Source organism: Hirundo rustica, chromosome Z (genome assembly GCF_015227805.2).
Source record: "Hirundo rustica isolate bHirRus1 chromosome Z, bHirRus1.pri.v3, whole genome shotgun sequence".
Lineage (NCBI taxonomy): Eukaryota > Metazoa > Chordata > Aves > Passeriformes > Hirundinidae > Hirundo > Hirundo rustica.
Window position 1 is genome coordinate 61,823,545 of NC_053488.1, and position 20,241 is coordinate 61,843,785.

The following is a 20,241-nucleotide window of genomic DNA, read 5'->3' on the forward strand; positions in this document are numbered from 1 at the left end:
TAAAGACATCTTAACTCTTAAAATTCTCTAAGCAAGCAACCAAAATAACCTTTAAACTCATGTGAATTCTACCTTATGTTGTCTCCTTGCACTTTTCTTCTTGATAGGGGTGCACACACATGGCACACTACCAGAGAGTGCCAACTCTATCATGCTTCTCAAAACAAGATCAAGATGTAATGAACTATGGCCATTTTCTCCTCCTTCACTGATCTTTCTCACATACACACACAGACACACAAAAAAAGCTTTCCTTCTGGAAGTTAATGCTCTTAAAACCAGCTACAGGAACCTCGGTTGAATTGCTCAATGAGTATCAATTCTCAGAGGATTTACAGATAGATGACATGACAGAGGAAACATTTTGCTTAGTCATTTGGTTGCACAAATCCATCTCCCTGCCCTTTCACATGAATCAATTTTACAAACTGATTACTTTCCCTATGGATGCATAAAGATGCACTTCAAAGATTGTCTCTAGTACCCAAAAGATTTAAGAATATCTGACTCTGATTATCTGTCCTAAATTTGTAGCTTCTCTAGTCTCATTGAATATTTTCTGCTCACCATTACCATTCTCACTGGGGCCTGTAGTACATTCCTGGTGTCAAACTTCTGTGACAGCTGGAACTTCCATTCAAAACATTTCTGAGTGCTTTTTTTTTTCTGCTAATACCCTTGAGCTGTTAAATTACAGTGCTTCACAGAAAAGTACCACTCTCATGCGTGTACATCACACCTCATTATCCCTGTAAAGATGGTAACCTGCATTGAGTATCTTGAAGACCTGGTAGAAGGAGGGTATCTGTATTATCTGTGATGATGATACATGTCAGGAATTCTAGTTCCCTGCCATTATTATTTTCAGTGCAAGGACTAATATGGAAGCATTCATAATTTACACTCTTTCCCTGTACCTTAATATTGGAGGTGTCAATCAACTGTCACTGTAACCAGTCTGATTTACCTTCATTACTTGTTGGATCAAGCTGTTCTGTTCTTGGGCTGTAACATACATCCTGAAAAGTAGCCACATGCTCCCTGTGAGTCCTGTCATTGTTAATTTGATGTTTCTCCATGCATATAACCTTCCCTGTGCTTTTAAATATTCCTTTATGTCCTTTAAAATTTTCAGTGCCAAGAGCCCAGTGTAATTTTCATTATGCTGCAGGTCATTCTTTATGTACAACTTTTCCTGGCCCAAAACATACTACAAATAACTAAGTGTCTCATTTTTATACCATATACTCATCCAGGCTCATAGGCATTGTATGTGAGTCTGGACAATATTCTGGAGGAGAAGATCGTGGCCCTCAGTAACTTGGCCTTCCTTTATTTAAAAAAAAAAACAAAAAAACAACACCACCCCCCCCCAACAAAACAAAACAAAACAACAACACAAAAAACAACAAAAAAACCCCAAACAAACCAACAACCAAAAAAACCCAACCAAACAAAAAAACCAACAAAAACCAAAACAAACAAAAAAAATCACCAAAACAACAAAACCCAAACCAAATCAAACCAAAAAGTTGCCAAATCAACCACAATACCTTAGGAACCTCTTTTTATGCCACTTTTCCTGTATTTTCTTCAAGGAAAGCATAGAAACAAGACTACTTCTATTATTCTCTTCTATTCTTCCCATGACAACTCATGTCTGGTAAGACACTGATAACACATCACTCAAATACTCATTTAAAATAGGAATGAAAGTTGTGAGTTGCTTGTCTTTTTTGAGTGCTGTAACATAAAGCTTTCTGGGACTGAAGGAGTACAGCCATGTGTATGTGCAGCACATGCAGCACACCACTACCAAAGGCATATCTGACTCCAAAAGCACTGTTCTTTCCACCCAGCTTCTCATCCATTATACCCTCACAAGCATATTCATTGTGTTTGAATTACCTGGGGATCCAAGCCAAGTATCACTCACAAAAATGTGGATCAACTTCCTCTGGGCTCTACTATGATATGCTTGCCCACATTCTGGTCTGGCACATCAAGTAAGTGAAATGAGCACATTCAAATCAAAGGCAATCACCCTACTTCTTAGTCTGAGCCCTGTCTAGGGACAAAACCGTACTTTAGCAAACTTGAACTGTTCAGCCAGGCAATAAAATTAAGAAATACAGCCTCACAGGAATGCAAATGGGTGGAAAGATTCTTGGACTAGCAATTTAAAATCTGAAAGGAGACAGCCCTTTTGTGTCAGAGATAAACAATAACTCTGTGAAATACTGCCAAAGTTACTAGCAGTTTATTTCAATACTGAACTTAAAAGAAGACTCCTTCCAGAATGAACAAAATCTAAGCTGTGGTTAAACTCAACTCACTGCAATTGCTACTCTGATGTTGAGGATGATGCTAGCTTTGGTCTAGTCTACCTCCTTGCTCTCAAACAGTGGCATTAGAGTGGAACGTGTATGGCAGCCTAGTTTGAACACGAAGAGGCAACTGGAGAAGACATCTACAGATAGTTTCAGAGAGAGTAAGGGAAGAGTGTGGTGCATGGAAGGGATGTCTAACCAAAGGTGGGAGTAACATGGACAGAACCCAGTACAACACTGTACTCTCCCACTTGAAGCCTGGAGAGCGATTGATACTGACTGGGCTAGCAGGCAAATGGCCAGTTGCAAAGGTGGGGAGGAGACAGGAGAGACATTTGTCCAAAATTGACAGACTTCATTTATACTGACATAAAATTTCAGTTGCAGCCACAGTAATGGATTCTAGGCTCTAAAATATAGCCTGGTATATATAAAGGACATGCTAACAGCTTGGAGTTCAAGTGATTAAATTTGGAAGACCAGGAACTTTCAGGAAAAGCAAACAAAGAATTACCAGTCACACAGAGAAGTATTTACACCTGAATGTGATATTCATCTGTGAATGCAAAATTCTTCACTTCTTAGGAAGACTACAGACATTCCTGCTTAACACTAACATCTGGTGTTTGACATGGAAAATTCTCAGGAAACTGTGGCTTCATACATTTAGTGTAACTTCCATTCAAACTGAATAAAAATACTCAGGACAAAAAGAATTCAACTCTGTAACACTGATGCCCAGCATAAAGACAACTATTTTAGACAGTGATGCAGGAAATTGTACTTTTAAATTAATTAACACATTTCCTATATATATATATATATTTTTTTTTTTTTTTCCCAAAAATATAATGTGTTGACAGATGCATCTATCAGAGAGAAAAGTCTACCTGGCATCTAATATGCAAATGAATATCTCTTGTTTCATACTGAAATAAGATGGGAAGGTAACATTTTAAGATGTAGGAAAATAAATTGAATATTATTCTTTTATTATTTTCATCACAAACACGTTGTTGGAGAATAGAAACATCCACGTACCTAGTAAGGCAATACATTCTTTCTGGAGCAAAAGTAAATAACAACATTTCCAATAATTAATACTTATAGGGAAGTGGTCAGGGAGTGAGATGGAGCTTATCTATGAAATCCACGTAGGTTATTAAATCCAGTTGGTTTATTAAAAAATCAGAATGTAACAACCAAAATTTTGATAAAAAGCAGAATGAAGTTTTTCATGGGTTCCTCAAAAACATCAGCCATTTGCCCCCACAGAGGCAAAATCAAACTGCAAAATTGCACCATATTAATAAAAAGCGTTGATACAACGCTTATGGACTATCACATCAGTGTTACAAAGAAAACTGATTCATACAACAGTCTTGTCCTTATGGTTTATAAGGACAAGATATTTCCATAAGCAATGTTAAAAATCCATGTACATAAGAATCTACAATTAAAGGCAGTAACAACAAAAACACAGGTTTTACACCAATAGTAACATCTATCCTAATTGGCATGTTTGTGTTGTGAGTAGAATTCTTCAGGAGGGCTGGGGGGAGGGGAAAAGAGGATGTTGTGGGAAAAATATTCCTAACTCCAAATGAATGACAGCAACTATTTGTGTCTGATCCAAACCCTTCAAAGCTAACAGTAAGTCTCCAATTAAAATGTAAAAGACCCTTTTTAGGGGCACTTTTTATGACTTAGTATATCTCCTCAGATTAAATCTACAGTGCATGCAGAGGGGGTTGTTTAGATATTTTCCACTAGGAAGTACATTTTTAAAATAAATTAATACAAAGATCACAAACATACATTTAGGATTATCAGATAAAAGAGAAACCTTTGTATTTTTCAAAATTAGGAAATACAGGTATGACTGTTCCTCTATAGATGTAGATGTGTTTAATCAAAAATTCCATTTGATTCAGAAATTACATCTTTCTTTTCCTGATGCAAAGTTCAAAAGTACTAGGAGTATTAAGTTTAAAATTTCCTTAATAAAGAAGTGTATTTAGTATAACAATGTCTTGTGTATTCCTTCAGCAAGAACAATGTCTAGTATCCATCGAGCGAGTTATTCCAGGACACTTGCTCCAATTAATTACTCACGGTTAATTAAAGCCTCAAAGCTAGCAGCCTTTCATAAACTGCCTTTCACATACTGTTGGTATGAAAAATATTTTCAATATAAATCTAAAAAGAAGAACTGTTCACAACATTGTGACTACTCTACCCTTGCTCCTTTTTTGTTTACTCATGACAGAGAGGCTGTGAACTGATAGACTAATTTCAGGCCATCACTTACATAATTTAAAAAGGACATGAATCTGATAAATGCTATTTTGATAATGTGATTGAAACACACTTTTCAAAGAAATAAAGTTAATACATATTTAGTCCTGTAATTTCATCCTTCTTCTGCCTGTCTGTCCTGAGCAGAAACACCTTTCTACCTCTTTCTCATGTCCTTTTTGCCCAAGGGCTTCCTCAGCCCCACACCAGAGACTGAGTGAATTAAAGAAGTCTGGGAGATGAAACAGAAATGTTCTCACATGTGAATAAATCAAAGTCCTGTTTGATAAATCACAGAAAACACTTTCATATTACTGTTATTATTTTGGTTGGTTCCCCCATCCCAAGTTAATTTAAGTCATATAGGTAATGCGCCATAGATATTAAATTCACTCCCCCAGAACTTCTAAGTATAATATACCAGTCTTTGGGCATCTGTTAAAAATATCTGCACCAGAAGCTACACAGCACTAATGTCAACCCTCCAAAATTATGTTAAGCTGACTTGTCCTCATCAGACAGCTTAGATTTTAAATGATCCAACTCATACTGTGTACCCAGTTGCTCAGTTAAATCCTGGCATGTCTCCCTATGGCTGTTCATGAGCTGCCTGAGATCCTGTTTCTAAAGTCTTTGAATTCCTTTTAAATTCCAAACAAGACAAAGTTGGTTTCTGTACATGAAGCAATCCAAACTAAGTTTGCCAGACCTTAAATCAGAGGAAGAAGAAATAAAAAAAAAAAAAAAATAAAAGGGAAAAAAAATAAAAGAAAAAAAGCAAGCTAATGACTAATGACTTACATTTCTGGCCTACAAAAAATTTCTCAACACACTTAGGAACTGTGGCAAGCTTTTCAGTAATCTTGAAATTCAGAGGGATGTGGGCCCAAAAAGACTCTGAGGATCATAATATATTCAAAATTTGCTGTGCAGAATCCTCTTTGCAGACAAGTGTCTGCATGATTGAAACACAACAGGATTTGAGCAATAGGTGGAAATACAAGACTTAATAGGAAAAGGTGGCATTCTTCTCAAGGATCACAGATTAAAGATCAATGTAAAAGAAGGGAATACTCTGCTCCTAAGGTTATGTGAAGATTGCATCTGGAAGCAAAATATAGGTAGTATTTATCATCTGTGAATGCTTGTTCTGCAAGTCAGAAACACATGCTCAATCCAATCTCTGATAATAATGTACATTGGTATGCCATTCTTCACTCAAAGCAAAAAACAATAGTAACTTCCATTTCAACCCTACCGCCAAAATCAGACAGTTGCTTAATTTTGAAAGACATAAAGTTTATTCTTTAGAAAAAATAAGAAGTATTTTGACTTAAGGCAAGAAAACATACCACTATTTGTAGCAGAGTTCCATTATGCTGGAATTCTGTCATTCTCAAGGATGAGAAAAATAATAAATAAATTCTGTCATTTAAAGGATTTTTTCCTCATGTGCTACACAAAAAAACTTACTGGAAGAAAAGCTAAATGCTACAGTAAGTTAGTCAATGTCTGTTAGCAACAAAACCAACTATGGTTATGATGAAAGTGTTTGCAGGTGGACCAACATCCTCTTTCCGGAGGAACCAGCCCAGATTATAAACATAATTCTCTAACACTGGAAAAACATTAATACATATTAACTTACTTATCCAGATTATCTTTACCCATCTGAACTACCCTAAATCTATATTAGCAATAAGCTGAAGATAACAATTAAGACTTTGCCAGTGCTCAGTTCCATTTTCTGCTTGTAATGAACAGCATTATTAGGATTAGCTTTCAATTTATAACTTCAGTTATAAAGTCCTGGAGCAATAAATACACTGATGAATCAAGCTTCCCATACACTGCAAGAATATATGTGTGCAACAGTTCAAAATGCCATCACAGCTGAAAATGTGAGTTTAAAATATGAGCTCTATGACATGTTCTTCTAATTTTACTAATGGCTGTCAGATATATTTGTGGCAGACAATGCACAACTTGGTACAAAAAGTGCACAAGGACTTGGAGAAAACCTACAAAATACAGGTTCTGTTTTTCAACAGCTGTAAATAAAACCAACAATATAAAGCCTAGTCAAAGTCACATGATAATATTTATTACAATTTTTACAATAGAATTTATCACCTCTTGGTAACAATAGTGCCAGCTATTCAAATGGGTTAAAAATATTTCAGCAGACATGCACAAAGAATTGTTCACCTGCTGTTTCTTGTAATGCTTTTATAGAAAGTCTTGTGTCGTGTGGCTGCTGGCTCTTTCCAAGCCTGCAACTAGATAAATCTGATCTGCTTATTATCAATACTGCCATATTGAAATCTAAATTGTAGAAACTCCCAGTTAATTGCCACTTGCTAAACACTTAGCATAATTTTACTGTACTCGATAGAAATATATGCAAACTCTTTTTAAATAGAAAAGTATGCTTAACTTATTCTGAAAAATGGTGGGAAACAGAAACGGAACATAAAAGTTCAGTGAGGAGAAACAATTTAAAAAGTATCTTGACTACATGACCACTATGCAAAACTAATATTCAGCATTCCACAGTGAATTAAAAGCAGATTGCCTTTGTCAATGAAAACAAACCTATTCTGAAAATGAAAACAGCCACAGGATGTTTTTGTTCAAATACTTTGATACTCATGTTAATGAAAAGGTAAACTGTGTGGTGTGTATTTCATGAGACTACAGAATATTGCTAAGGATAGGAAATAATTTTTTTTTTACTGTATGTTTAGTGACAAACGGTGGGAAAATAAGAAATAAAATAGTGGAGAATTAATTTCTGTTTAGGCACAGAAGGGATGCCTTCTTTACTCGGGGATATGCTATGGCAAACCAAAAGCAACCAACGAAGCCACCACTTGTCACACAATTGTTCATATTCTTCTACTGCAGTGAAGTTAAAACACTCTACAGGTTTAAAAAAGCATCAGCATCCATTCACCAGCTTGATTTGAAATGCAAGTTCCACTGACTAAAAACTGTGAAATTAACCTGAAAAACAGGACCAGCAGCAGAAAGTAACAGAAACAACAGATCAAAACCCCAAAACAATTCCATGAAGATATTATGCATTATATGTTTTCAAGAATTAAAGCTAAATTAAAGCCAGTTTTAAGACTTTAAGTAAATATGAGAAGCACACCATCAGTCATGACTACGAATATATAAAAAATAATGGAGTGAAAGATTAATTACATTCCTTCAGCATTCTTATCAATAAAATTGCCATCTTAGAAAATAAAATTCCAACTATAAATCTACAAACTCCTTTAAAATACAGCATCAATAATTTAGTGTTGGTGCTCCTTCACTTTATGAAATCAGCATAATCCTGATGAATCTGAAATCTTGGCAGAAGAATCTCCTATGGTTAAGTGACAAAATGTCACTGTTTGAATTTAGCATCCCTCTTCAAGAATGAAATCCCTCTCCATGTGTACTCACACATTCAAAATTTTCATATCTGCCCCATTTTTAACATTACAGTAACTGGTTTCTGACTACCTCATCTTTAAGCTGGAAAATCCCGGTCAAATAAATTTAAAAGAGGAACACTTTTTAGCTTCATATCGGCGCATCTGTGACATTTTCCTTAGTCTCTTCTATCATTCAGAGAAGGAAAAACAGTTAAGATGCTTCTACCCAAACACTTCTCCAGAAATCCAAACTCCTATGATATTCTCCTATTAACTTTTTTTCCCATTAATTTTGCTGGCATAAAACATTGAAAAACTTTCTGCACACTATGCTAATAACTGAACTACATCACACAGGACTGTAATATGCAATAGCAGAGTTATATTACAAACTAATGATGCCATTACAGGAGTAAATTACCCAATTCTACATTAAAACTTAGCCTGTGTACAAATAAACATTTCAGGTTTTAGCCTTCCTCAGTGGACCACCCATAGGAATTAAGAATAAAGTGAAAAGACCCATAAAACTTCATGTATTAACTGTTTTAAACTCAGAATTGCTTTCTGGCATCAATAATCTAGCATGTTCTTTGAAATGGTACCGCTCTCAGTCTCAGCTGTTCATTTCAACGAGTGCCTTTGCACTTCTATGTCTTCATTTCATTTCCTACAGATATCACTAGTTAGGCAGTTAATATTTGATACTGTACCATCAGCAGGCTTCAAGAGAAACATTACACTGAAACCAGCGTTTCTATCCACAGTGTTTTCTTGTCTCTTTCAAGCTAATGTTTGTCATGTTTTGTTTACATGTAGAAACTTCTCTCTGCATTTAAAAGTATTGAGAACCTTTTGCCAACTGTGGCTGAAACTTATTTAGATTATTTACACTAACTGAATCATGTATATATACTATATAAACAAAGCAAATCAATTTATAAAGACTAGGAAATCGCTACTATATTTCCTGGTATTCTGTTCCAATTACTAGGGGCTAGCCCACCAGACTAATGACAATTCATACTTCACAGCTATTCATTTTTCTGTACACATGTCCCAGTGGATAAATCTCTTCAGAAAAGGAAGCTCTACAATGAAGATACAACACAACAAACAGAACACACTGTGTCAAATCCATGTACTTGCACCCACACATGCACCTTTTCACTCAGAGAAGCAGGGAAAGGAGAACAAAAACCAGCAAGTCTTACCTTTTTGCAGACACTTTCAAAATTAACTTCTGTCCTAAGAGCAAGTCTGGTAACTTCATCTGGTTTTATTTCCTGTAGGTGAAAGATAAGTTTATTCTTCTTATGATCAGACATTATGAAGTCCTTCTAAGGTTCACTTTCCTTACAAACATTCTAATCATGGCACATCCTTAATCTCTTAAAGGAAGAAAACCAGTTTGTTATCTGGTGATTTTTTTGGTGTGTATGTTAACACTACATTAATATTGACTGACCTTTCCAAAACACTATGTTTTACCTAATCTGACGGTATATACTAGTGCTGAAGGTAAGAGGGATTTTTCAACAGCAAAGTATGCAGAATAGGTGGTTTTATTTGCAGAAATATGTCAATTGCCCATATTGTTGTACTACAAATAAATTTTGGAAGATCTTAAATTCCCAACTTATCTCCCGATGAAGTTGTATAAGAACTTATCAATGAACATGAATATATAAATTAAAGACAATGAAAATGAAGCTGAGATTTTAAAAAAAAAATCTTTTTTCTAAAGAGATTGACTGAACATGCAGTTTGCATTCCTGGACTTAAGCATTTGTATTGGCAGCTGAAATAGAGGAATGAAAGTCCTGGACAAGAGCGTTTTTTTAGAAGCTGAATATTTTACGAAACATGTCGCCATGACAGATTTCTTGCTGTTTTAAAACACATGCTTTATGTAGGTGTATTACAAAATGCTCTATTAACCTCATCAACTGAATTAATAGAACTTTATTTTCCTCCTAGGGCAGTGCAACAAAAAATCATGTTACATACTAGTTGTTTCCCAGATGGCCATTTTAAAAACAGTGTAACTATTCTTATGCCAGACCCAAATAATGTCCACACATTTTGAAAAGTTAAAATTCTGGACAAAGTAAATTAGTTCTTCTGATAGCGTTCATGTTCAAAAACTATAATATATTGGTTAATTTTTTCCTTTCCCTGCTTAAGCATTCTTGAAATGTATTCCAATACCTTCATTTTAATTCCACTGTTAAGTTCCATATTCTAACCCTTTTCTGTCATTACGACTGGAGCAGTCTGTACATTCCTTACACATAATTTCAGGAAGAACCAAGTATCTTACCTTTTTATAAAAGAGGTAATAAGGTCATACCTTGCATCTCAAAACCTTATGATTTTGTTTTTTGTATAGGTAAGATACTTTACAGAGACCCGCAATTTATCTAGACCTTCAAGGTGTTGCATGAATTGCATATGTCTTAAAACTGTAAACAACTATCTATCATGGGAAAAAAGTAACAGAACTTAGTTAAGTTAACAACAACAACAAAATCTCTTTTTGTGAATTTCAGAAGAGCTTCCTGACAATGAGATCTAGAAAGCTGCAAAGGTACTAGTGGAAGCCCAATCACTTAAAGGATGGGATACACACTGGAAAAACACTGGTGGATGGACAAAACAATATTCTGCTGGCAGATGAACAGTTGGATGACCTAATAGAGATGGAAAAGACCTATGATTCATTTTTCCATGACTTTCCAAAGTGTTTCACAGATGGTGAAAGTAGGACACGTTGGTTAAGTGACATGCTTACTGTCACATAGGAGGTTGGGGGTTACGAATGAAGCTCTGGAACCCAATATTATTCATTAAATCAAGCTGTTGGTTTATTAAACAAAAACAACCAAGAAAAGATAATTCCTATGATCTTCATCCCAAATAAAACTCCTATTTCCTGTCTCCTTAGGATTTAAATGCAGTAACAAGGTTCAGGGCAGAGGCAGACAAACTTCAGCAATCCCTCCATGAGAATGTCAGAAGTTTTATTTAGGTATGACAATATTGCAGAATTCCCAAAACATTGCAGAATCATGAATAACACTGGAGAATGAATTACACTCTGGAATGTGAAGACATGAAAGCCACACTGAAATGCCTAGGATACAAAATTAGGCCAATAATCTTCTGTTCAGGCTTAAATCCCCGAATTTATAAATTATCTCCTTCACTTCTCCTAGATTTAAGGCAAACTAAGCACTTTTAACTTAAATATTCTTCCACAGAACCTTGGTTTTGCAAAGGTAGTCATGAGTCAAGTTATTGTAATAAATACATGTTTATTCTGTCTCTATTAATGGTTGGCAACAGAAAATAAAATAAAAAAAGGAGAGAGCGGTATTTATCCCAGCACAGTTTTCTCAACTTTGAGATGCACATGACTCACAAGAAAAACCTTAGTATTGAATATCTATTATGGAATCCTCTTTTTCAATTGTGCTAAGGGATGTTATAAATCAATGCCCCCTCCAGGATCTCTGAGACCAGTCCAGGGATTCCTCCTGCCCTGATGCTGCAGCCCAGCCCAATGTGTCCAGAGAGCTGGAGGTGTTGGTCCCAGGTCCATAGATGTAGCAGTTGCTTTCTTATTGACAGGTTAAGACCGTAGTGAAGCTCAGCTATGCAGCATGTAGCTATATTGAAGAGAAATATGTCAAGTGTAAATGGTATATGAAAATAAGATTTCACATTTATATTGATTGCAGCTGCTCAGATGAGACTTTATCCAAGTGATACTGAGTAAGACAGAGGTTCTAACCAGAAAGACATGGAAATGTAATTTATTGAATAGCCTTTGGAAGACAGCAAAACAAACAAACAAAAAATGCTGTCAAATTAGGCTTCAACACATCTCAGAAATACAAGATTTTTCATACAAAATGTATTCCCAGTTATGCTGTATCAGGCAGTTTTAGATGACTCAGAAAAAACCCCAAAAGTCTGCCAGTGGCCTGGGGATGAAAATTAGAAGTCCTCAGACTACTAAATATGACACAATTTCAATTTTGTTTTGACTAGTATTTTTTCTTTACCTTTATCATAAAATTCATTACTTCTCATCACTATTTATTTACATCTTCTTAGCTGTGCAAGTTTTAAGCCCTTCCATATGAAAAGATGACTTTCATCTTAAAATGGTGAAACTTCTACACAAAATAAGTAATAGAATCAGGGTATGTTGTAATGCATTAATTTGGTTTATACTGTGTTTTATCGGATTTGTAATCTGTATCACGTGATTTTTCCTTACTTATCTGTAACCTGATTCTCTTCCACTGCCCCTTCTCCCTGACTGGATGATGTCTTGTCCCTGCCTCTGGACCCTGCCCCCTGGGGAAAAAAGCCCCTGGACGGGCAGGTCCGAGCTCTCTCTGGCCCGGAAAGTGGTTGGGGAAGATCTCCAGCCAAAGGAGGGCAGGAATGGAGAATAAAGCAGTATTTTCCCCCCAGACAAAGAGCAGGGTCTTTCTTTTGCCATTGGCGGTCATCTAGTCTCGTGGTGAGCTACCACAAGGGTATATAAAAAAAGAAACAGAACACCCTATTAAATATTTATGGTGAAATCTCAGCTATAGTTTGCCACCCATTAATACATTTTCAGCTTTTAAAACATAACCATAATTTTTACTCTTAAACATGTATTTGAGACTATTTTCTCACAAGGTTTTTTATATTTTTGCACAGCATTCAGTCTGATTTTGCTACTTTCTGTCATTTTTCTAGTTTGTTTAATGAGGAGAAAGGTATAAGACAAAAAATTCCAGAACACTTTTTCAGCTTTTTTTCCCCTACAATTTAATCCCTGTATGTCTTCTTGTCACAACCAATTTGCTCCTCTAAGTCTTTAGAAGTTCTGTATTTTAGTCATTCAGAACAAAAGCAGTCTTAGACTTGTGGGTAAGCATTACCATTGTGAAAATACATAAAAACAGGATGTCTTCGAAGTCATGAAACAAATCAGCCATGGCTCACCTGAAAGCTTATTCAGCTTCCAAAGAGAACCTAAATCCATTATATGAGCATTAAATTTGTTTAAGTTACAAAGGCGTGTTTTCTAAAAATGCAGTGCTGTAACTGATTATTATCAAACTGATTATGAGGAAAAATAATACTTTTCCCCCCCAACAGTTTATAAGTCCAAATCCTTTGTTAAGTAGCTGTGACCTAAATACACACACAAGAATTTCCAGTCATTAGTGGACCACCACACCAAAGAAAATGGTACTTCGTCTATATAAAAAAATCAGTAAATCCAAAACCTCTATCTCCTCAAGTCCCGATCTTACTAGATGTGCAACCAAGATGAACAGTATTATCAGGAGAGGAATTTGGATAAAATTAATAAAGAGAATAACAAAAAATTTGACCTAGTTAAGTGGGGCTTAAGCTTATTAGCAAGTTTTGAAACAAATCAGTGCTACATTGATATACCTGCTTTATCATAAAATCCCTATGTAATTTTACTACAGACAAAGCTAAGCACGTGTTTTGGTTTGGGACAAATTTGGGAGAAAACCCCTGTATAGGATCTCTCTAAGGAAGCAAACTCAAGTGGCTTTTCTCTCCAACTGGTTTGGTAAAAAAAAAAAAAAAACTTTTTTTGAGAAAAGTGGAAAAAACTATTTTATTAAACAAACGAAGTGCATACAAGTATAAAGAATGAATAATATGAAACAATAAAACCTCTCCTTCTGAAGTGAGATGGCAAATTGAGAAAGTCTTTGCTGTGGGTGTAGCTCGGCTTTCTCTCTTAGTGTCTTTCCTCAGTCCCAGTCTCTCCGGCGCTGCTGGAAAATGCCGAGCTCCAGGCCCCGGTGGGCTGCAGGTGCAGCCCCCAGTGCTCCCCTGGGTTTTTAGTCTAGAGCAGGTTTAAACAGCTCTAAGAAAAAGGAAAAAAAAACAGTCCAGGGAACTTTTCTCCTTTAGCTAGCTGAAACTAACTAAAAGCAAAAAAAAAAAAATCTCTGTCCTGCAGTCTCTCCAAGCCTCCGCCGAACACCCCGTCCACAGAAGAATGTGGAGGAGTCAGGCAGTTTTCTCAAAACAAACTCCGCGCTTCTCCTTGCTCTTAGAACCAGTCTTAAAGGCACAGGACTCAATATACAGCACAAACAGAACAGACGATTGGGGATACAAGCATCATTAAGTTACCCTAGGACATTCTACCCCTTATCTCTATATCATTAATTTATTAGAACTAATATATACTCTAGCTCTACACACACATACATTTATATAAAAACAATATGCAATATATAGCTACATAGAGTGGCAGTACTATTTAGCACACAACGATAATTACACACGGTTTTTACTTAATAATCAGATCTCTCTGCGGTACACATCGTGTGGTTCTATCTTTCTGCATTACTTACTATGTGCAGCTTGGTTCTTGAGTAAAGACAATTTTACGGATGGGATCTTCTGTACTTGAAGCAGAATTGATCTAAACTGTTTTCTCTAACAAACCTTTTACAAGTACTACTGTGACTTTTTTGTTATCTACTGTATGTAAGGACTTAGATTGGGCAGGGCTTGCTTTGTTGGTGGAACTTCGGGTGTTAACTAACTAGGTGGTCTTTGCTAGATGCTGCTTTTAGTTTTTGAATGATTCTTTACTTAGAGCTTTTAGGGTGGTTTTTAGCAGTTTATTGTATGTTTCTATTTTCTCTGAAGCTGGTGCATGATAGGGGATATGGTACACTTAATGCTATGTTTTTTAGCTTAGTTGTTGATGAGGCTGTTCTTGAAATGAGTTTTATTGTTTGACTTAATTTTTTCAGGGGTACTATGCTTCTAAAGAACTTGTTTTTTAAGGCTTAGAATGGTATTACGGGCTGTAGCGTGAGGCACAGGGTAGGTTTCTAGCTATCCTGCGGTGGCCTTTACTATTGTGAGCAGATAGCGCTTGCTTTGGCGGGTTTGGGGAAGGGTGATGTAGTTAATTTGCTAGGCTTCTTTATACTTATACTTGGACTATCATCTGCTATATTATAGGGGCTTCATTTGCTTGGCTTGTTTGATGGCAGCACACGTCTTACAGTTACGGGTAATTTGAGAAATACTGTCTATGGTTAGATTTACTCTTCGGTCTTGTGCTCACTTACAGGTGGCATCTCTGCCCTGATGGCCTGAGGCATCATGAGCCTATTGAGCTAGAAACAACTTTTTTTTGTGTTGCTAATCTAAGTCTATCTTTGACACTTCTATCTTTGCAGCTTGATCTACCTGCTCATTGTTTCGGTGCTGTTTATTAGCTTGACTTTTGGGGACATGGGCATCTACATGACGGACTTTGACAGGTAGCTTCTCTACCCGAGTGGCAATGTCCCTTTACTTATTCGCAGCTCAGATAGGTTTTCTCTTACGCTGCTAGTTGGCTTTTTTTTACTTTTCTAGGTATTTTTACAGAGCATTGGCTACTATTTACAAATTAGTGTAGAGGTAGAGCTTTGGCTACTTCTCTCTTTCAGCAATGTCTAGAGCTAGTTGAACAGCTTTGAGCTCAGCGAGTTGGCTTGACTTACTTTCTCTTTCAGCGGCTTGTGCAACTTGTCTTGTGGGACTCTATATAGCTGCTTTCTATTTTCGTTTCATCTCAACGATGGGGCAGGAACTGTTAGTGAAAAGAGCATAGCGTGTTTTTTCTGCTGGCAGTTGGTTGTATGGTGGAGCTTTTTTAGCACGTGTTATTTTTCTTGCTCTTCTTTATCTATGAGACTAAAATTTTTACTTTTTGGCTAGTTTGTAATTATTTTTAAAATTTCAGGGCAATTTGAGTTTTTAATGCGGGCACGCTGAGTGACGAGGGAAATCTATTTTCTCTATGTGGCATTGGTGGCATGGTGGGTAGAGGGAACTTCTGCTTCGAACATCTATCCTAGCACTGGTAGTTGAGGTGCTAGCAGGAGTTGTGTTTCAGTCTTTATTACTTCTGAGGCAGCTTGAACTTTTTCATAGGCAGTTAAGATTTTCTTTTCTGTGGGAGTGTAGTTGGTTTTAGACTTTTGGTAGCTTTGACTTTAGAATTTTAGTGGTCGGCTTTGAGTCTCTTCAGGCTCTTTCTGCTAAAGGCTCTAGGACAGGCTATTGTTTTCGGCTGCTGAGTAGAGTACGTTTTTTACTTTTGGTTTTGTCTTGACTGGGCTAAGGGCCACTGCATGAGCGATCTTTTGCTTGATCTGGGCAAAGGCTTGTTGCTGTTCAGGGCTCTAGTAGAAATTATTCTTCTTGTGGGTGACCAGGTAGAGAGGGCTCACAATCTGGCTGTACTCAGGAATGTGCATTTTCAAGTAGCTGCCTGCCTTACTGCCAGTCTTCATGAACTATTAGTAAAACACCTCTCAAGCTCTCTTCAGAGTAATTAGATGTCATGACCTTCATCTATCACAGAATAAAAGCTTAAAGATATGTAAGGTCTCTAAGTGTTTCCTGTATTTGCTCTCATTTTTTAATTACAAGTTTTAAAACAGGAATAAAATGGGAGTCAGTATCTCTCTTGGTAGTATCGCACAGAAGCAAGTCTAATCCTAGACAGAGTCTGTAGCCTGAGCCCTGGAAATTTCATCTTCCATTTGGCTTTAGTTTTTTTCCTCAATGGAATCCAGGCAATCCAGGTCACTCTAATCTTTATCCATCACCTGTAAATCACAAAAAATCCTTCCAGAGACACCTACTGATTTGTCCCAAATTTCCCCACCTGTACCCTGATGATAGGTAAACTCAAGAACACTGTACTTCCTACTTATTTGCAACTGCACATTCTCCAATAAAGCATTTCTCACCTGAGAACTCACATTTGTTTTAATGATTTCCTGCTTTGCTGACCGTGACAAATCCCAGTAACAATTTACCTCCTGGCTGAATGACAACATGAGAATGCCCAAATGATGCAATTGCTCAATTTATTTTACTTGGTGCTAAGAAATAGATTAAATAATCATTAAGATGTTGGATTCATTGCCTTTCTAAAGCAATTCTAAAAAACCCTGCCATTGCCTCCTTTTGCAGCAGACATATCTGTGGGTGTGAAAGCCCTACACATTTACCAAGAGTTTCATGCTAAGAAGGACTGAGGTTTTCAACCCACAGGCAGGAGTCCAGTGGGGGTGAGTAACAGTCTCATGAGAAGCAGATAGATTTGACAGAAGTCCAGAAAGGTGCAGTTAGGGCCATCCCTGTCCTAGGTCTGAAGCTGACTGATGTCTAGAAAATTATCAAGACTGCCAAGTCACTTGTTAAGAATACTGCAATTTTTCATCATGAATCCAGCAAATGTATATGCATCTCTATGTTGAAAACTCTTTTTTTTTTTTTTTTTTTTTTTTAACCATCATCACTCACCCATCCTGAAAACATCAGCTCACTCACTGGCCCATGCAGCTGAAATGGGGACTTGTTCTTGGGAGTTCTTGGGTGAATCACACTTGGGTTTAGGGCAGAGGATGTGTTGGGAAACTTCAGCATTTCAGGTCCCTTCTATTACCACAAACTACTCATACAACATAGGGAAGGGCCTTGCTATGCCTACTAAGACACAGTTAATGCTGGATTTAAATAAAATGCTATTAAACCCATTTATTTTTAATACTTGAAAAAGACAAACATCTACAAAGTTCTTAGGAAAAGAAATAAAAGACAAGGTATACCTAATTTACTCACACTAAGGTCAGCCTCATTTAATTTGACTTGCCATTCTTCCAGGCAAGAAAACATTGAGGATTTTCAATGTTTGTGCACATTTATGCCAGAGCCCATACCTTTCAGACAGAAAAAATAAACAATAAAGGAAAAAATAAAGGAATCTCTTTTGGGGAGCTATTTTCATGATTTCTTCTGGTAACTCACCAGCATAAATTCTTGCTTTTTAAACTACAGATGGGCACAAAATCTAAGTAGTGCTAACATGTAAATCTTCTTGAAAAACACAGCTACTACTGTGTGGTAAGAGACCATAAAAAACAGTTGTGGGGTGCATGTGTTTGGGAAGACCTTTTAATCTGATATAGTGACAAAGTAAACACTGTCTGTTGAGGCGTGTGTGCACTCAAAATTAACATAAACAAAACAGGTCAGCATATTACTAATGTACTCTTTATTCTAAAAAAATTAGATGCCGCATTACAATGGGGGTAGGAATGTCTTTCCAACTAGGAGTGCTCTGCATCATGTGGAAGCTTCTCACTATCAAAGAGAAATACGTACTAACAGATTTCAAATAAAAATGTAATAGTGCTTGAATAAATACTATTTCAGAAGTTTGCACATATTCAGAAACAACATAATTTTTGAATAAACAGCTTCAAGAAATTAGCCTTTGCTAACTTGCTAAGCTTCCAGTCAATGCATTAAGTCTGAAATGTCTGAAATTAAGTCATAAATGTCTGAAAATACATGTACGTAGAGATGTAGCTTTCCATGGAAGTCGTTTTACTGCACATACCTGTGTCATAAAGGACAACGACAAGCAAGCAAATGCATCATTAGGAAAAAAAAATTCCATGGATTTTTTTTGTTTATTTGTTTCACCGGTGTAGCCAACAAAGCTTTTGCCAGCAACCTGACTGGATGACTTGGTTTTTAATCACCACATACTGAAAACAGAGGTTTTATCCAGTAGACAGGTTCTAACTGGAGACAGGTTAAGTGAATTATATCAGTGAATTATAATTTAAATAGATTTCCCTGTATCACTTGGGTTTAAGATTATTATGATGTTCAAAAGTAATTAAGGAGTATTACCTAGGGTCTGTATTACATAGAGGAAGAAAAGCATAAGGAGAAACGGCTCTACAGTTTCTGATTTTCCTGAAGTTTGTACTGAAGACATTTAATACATTTTTAATGACTTTGCATGTTTTTTTAACGACCTTATATTTTTAAAAGTTTTATTGAATTTTATGTTGTTTTAACTGGTCTTTGATTTAACTGGTCTTTTCAATACGAGACCTCTCAAAATAAAAAAGTAATCTTTCTTAAAATCATTAATTTTAAACCTTGTTGGATTTATAACAACTTGGAGAGAAATACTACGAAACAGATTGAGGAAGAAATGGTAAAATTTAATTAATATTTTAAAATAACAAAACCAAATATGTCACTAGAGGAAATTATCAGAATACAACTTCCCCAACAAATCAGAAGCTTGAGAACCACCTCACTTTAGATGAACACAGGACAATTGATTTTGATGGGAATTAATTATTCCTAACCTGTCCAAAAAAAAAGAAGAAGAAGAAGAAGAAAAAGAGAATATTCCAAAATTATAGTTAATCATTGGGAATGTAAGAATGTACTTCAAGGCAAATTTCTAATTTCTCTAGCAATTGTTCTTTTTGTAAACTACACTGGTGTCAGGTTTTTGCTGGCACCAATTTTAAACATTACTAAATGTCTACAGTATTGCTGTCTCAGTTTAGATCCAAGTGAAATTCAGTGTCAGTGAATTTTCATCTAGTAAGTTTCATAATACAGAATTTTATAATTTTCTGGGTTTATTGCTTTCTGGAAAACTAAAGTTAAAAAAATACCCAGCTAAAAAAACTACACCATATTCCTATGAACACAGTTTTGCACAAATGGTCACCTTCCTCTAGCTAAACACCCTCATTCTTTTTTTTATGCTGCATAACCTTTTCTGAAAGCAGAACATGCAGCTGAGGGAAAGACTATTATTCAGGCTTTAATAGCAAAACAAAATGAAAAAAAAAAAAAAAAGTCCCCAAAAGAACGCTCAATATGGCTTAATTGTTTGAGCTCTTGTAAAATACCCGAACTTTATTTGGCAAGTGTAAGATGCTCTTTTCTGCCACGTTTACAAACTAATTTAATATTTCAAGAGGTATGCAAGTCAAATGCCAGCAATTACATCAGTCAACTGAGATGAACACTGTGAACTTGGCATTTTATTCTGTCAATTAAATTAAATGAATTGTTTCATTCTGGGGGTTCACATCTGATCCAGTAGTCAAATTCAGAGAGCAGTCACTGTTTTCACATTAGCATACAGAGAGCAATTAGCAAGCCTGCAATCTTGTGACAATTCCAGAAGCAGAAGGTATTATGAAAGTAGACTACAATTACAAGCACATGAAAATGACAAAAAGAGTAGTAAAACAAGCTTAGAAGCACAGCAAAAGCATGAT

General features: G+C 36.1%; 1 protein-coding gene across 1 annotated transcript in view; it reads right to left on the bottom strand.

The window, feature by feature from the left end:
- Window positions 1–20,241, bottom strand: part of SRFBP1 (serum response factor binding protein 1) — a 70,610-nt gene that overhangs the window by 14,895 nt on the left and 35,474 nt on the right. The window contains exon 4 of the mRNA XM_040090088.2: window positions 9,274–9,345. Coding sequence (XP_039946022.1) covers window positions 9,274–9,345 — 72 coding nt within the window. The remainder of the gene's footprint in view (window positions 1–9,273; window positions 9,346–20,241) is intronic.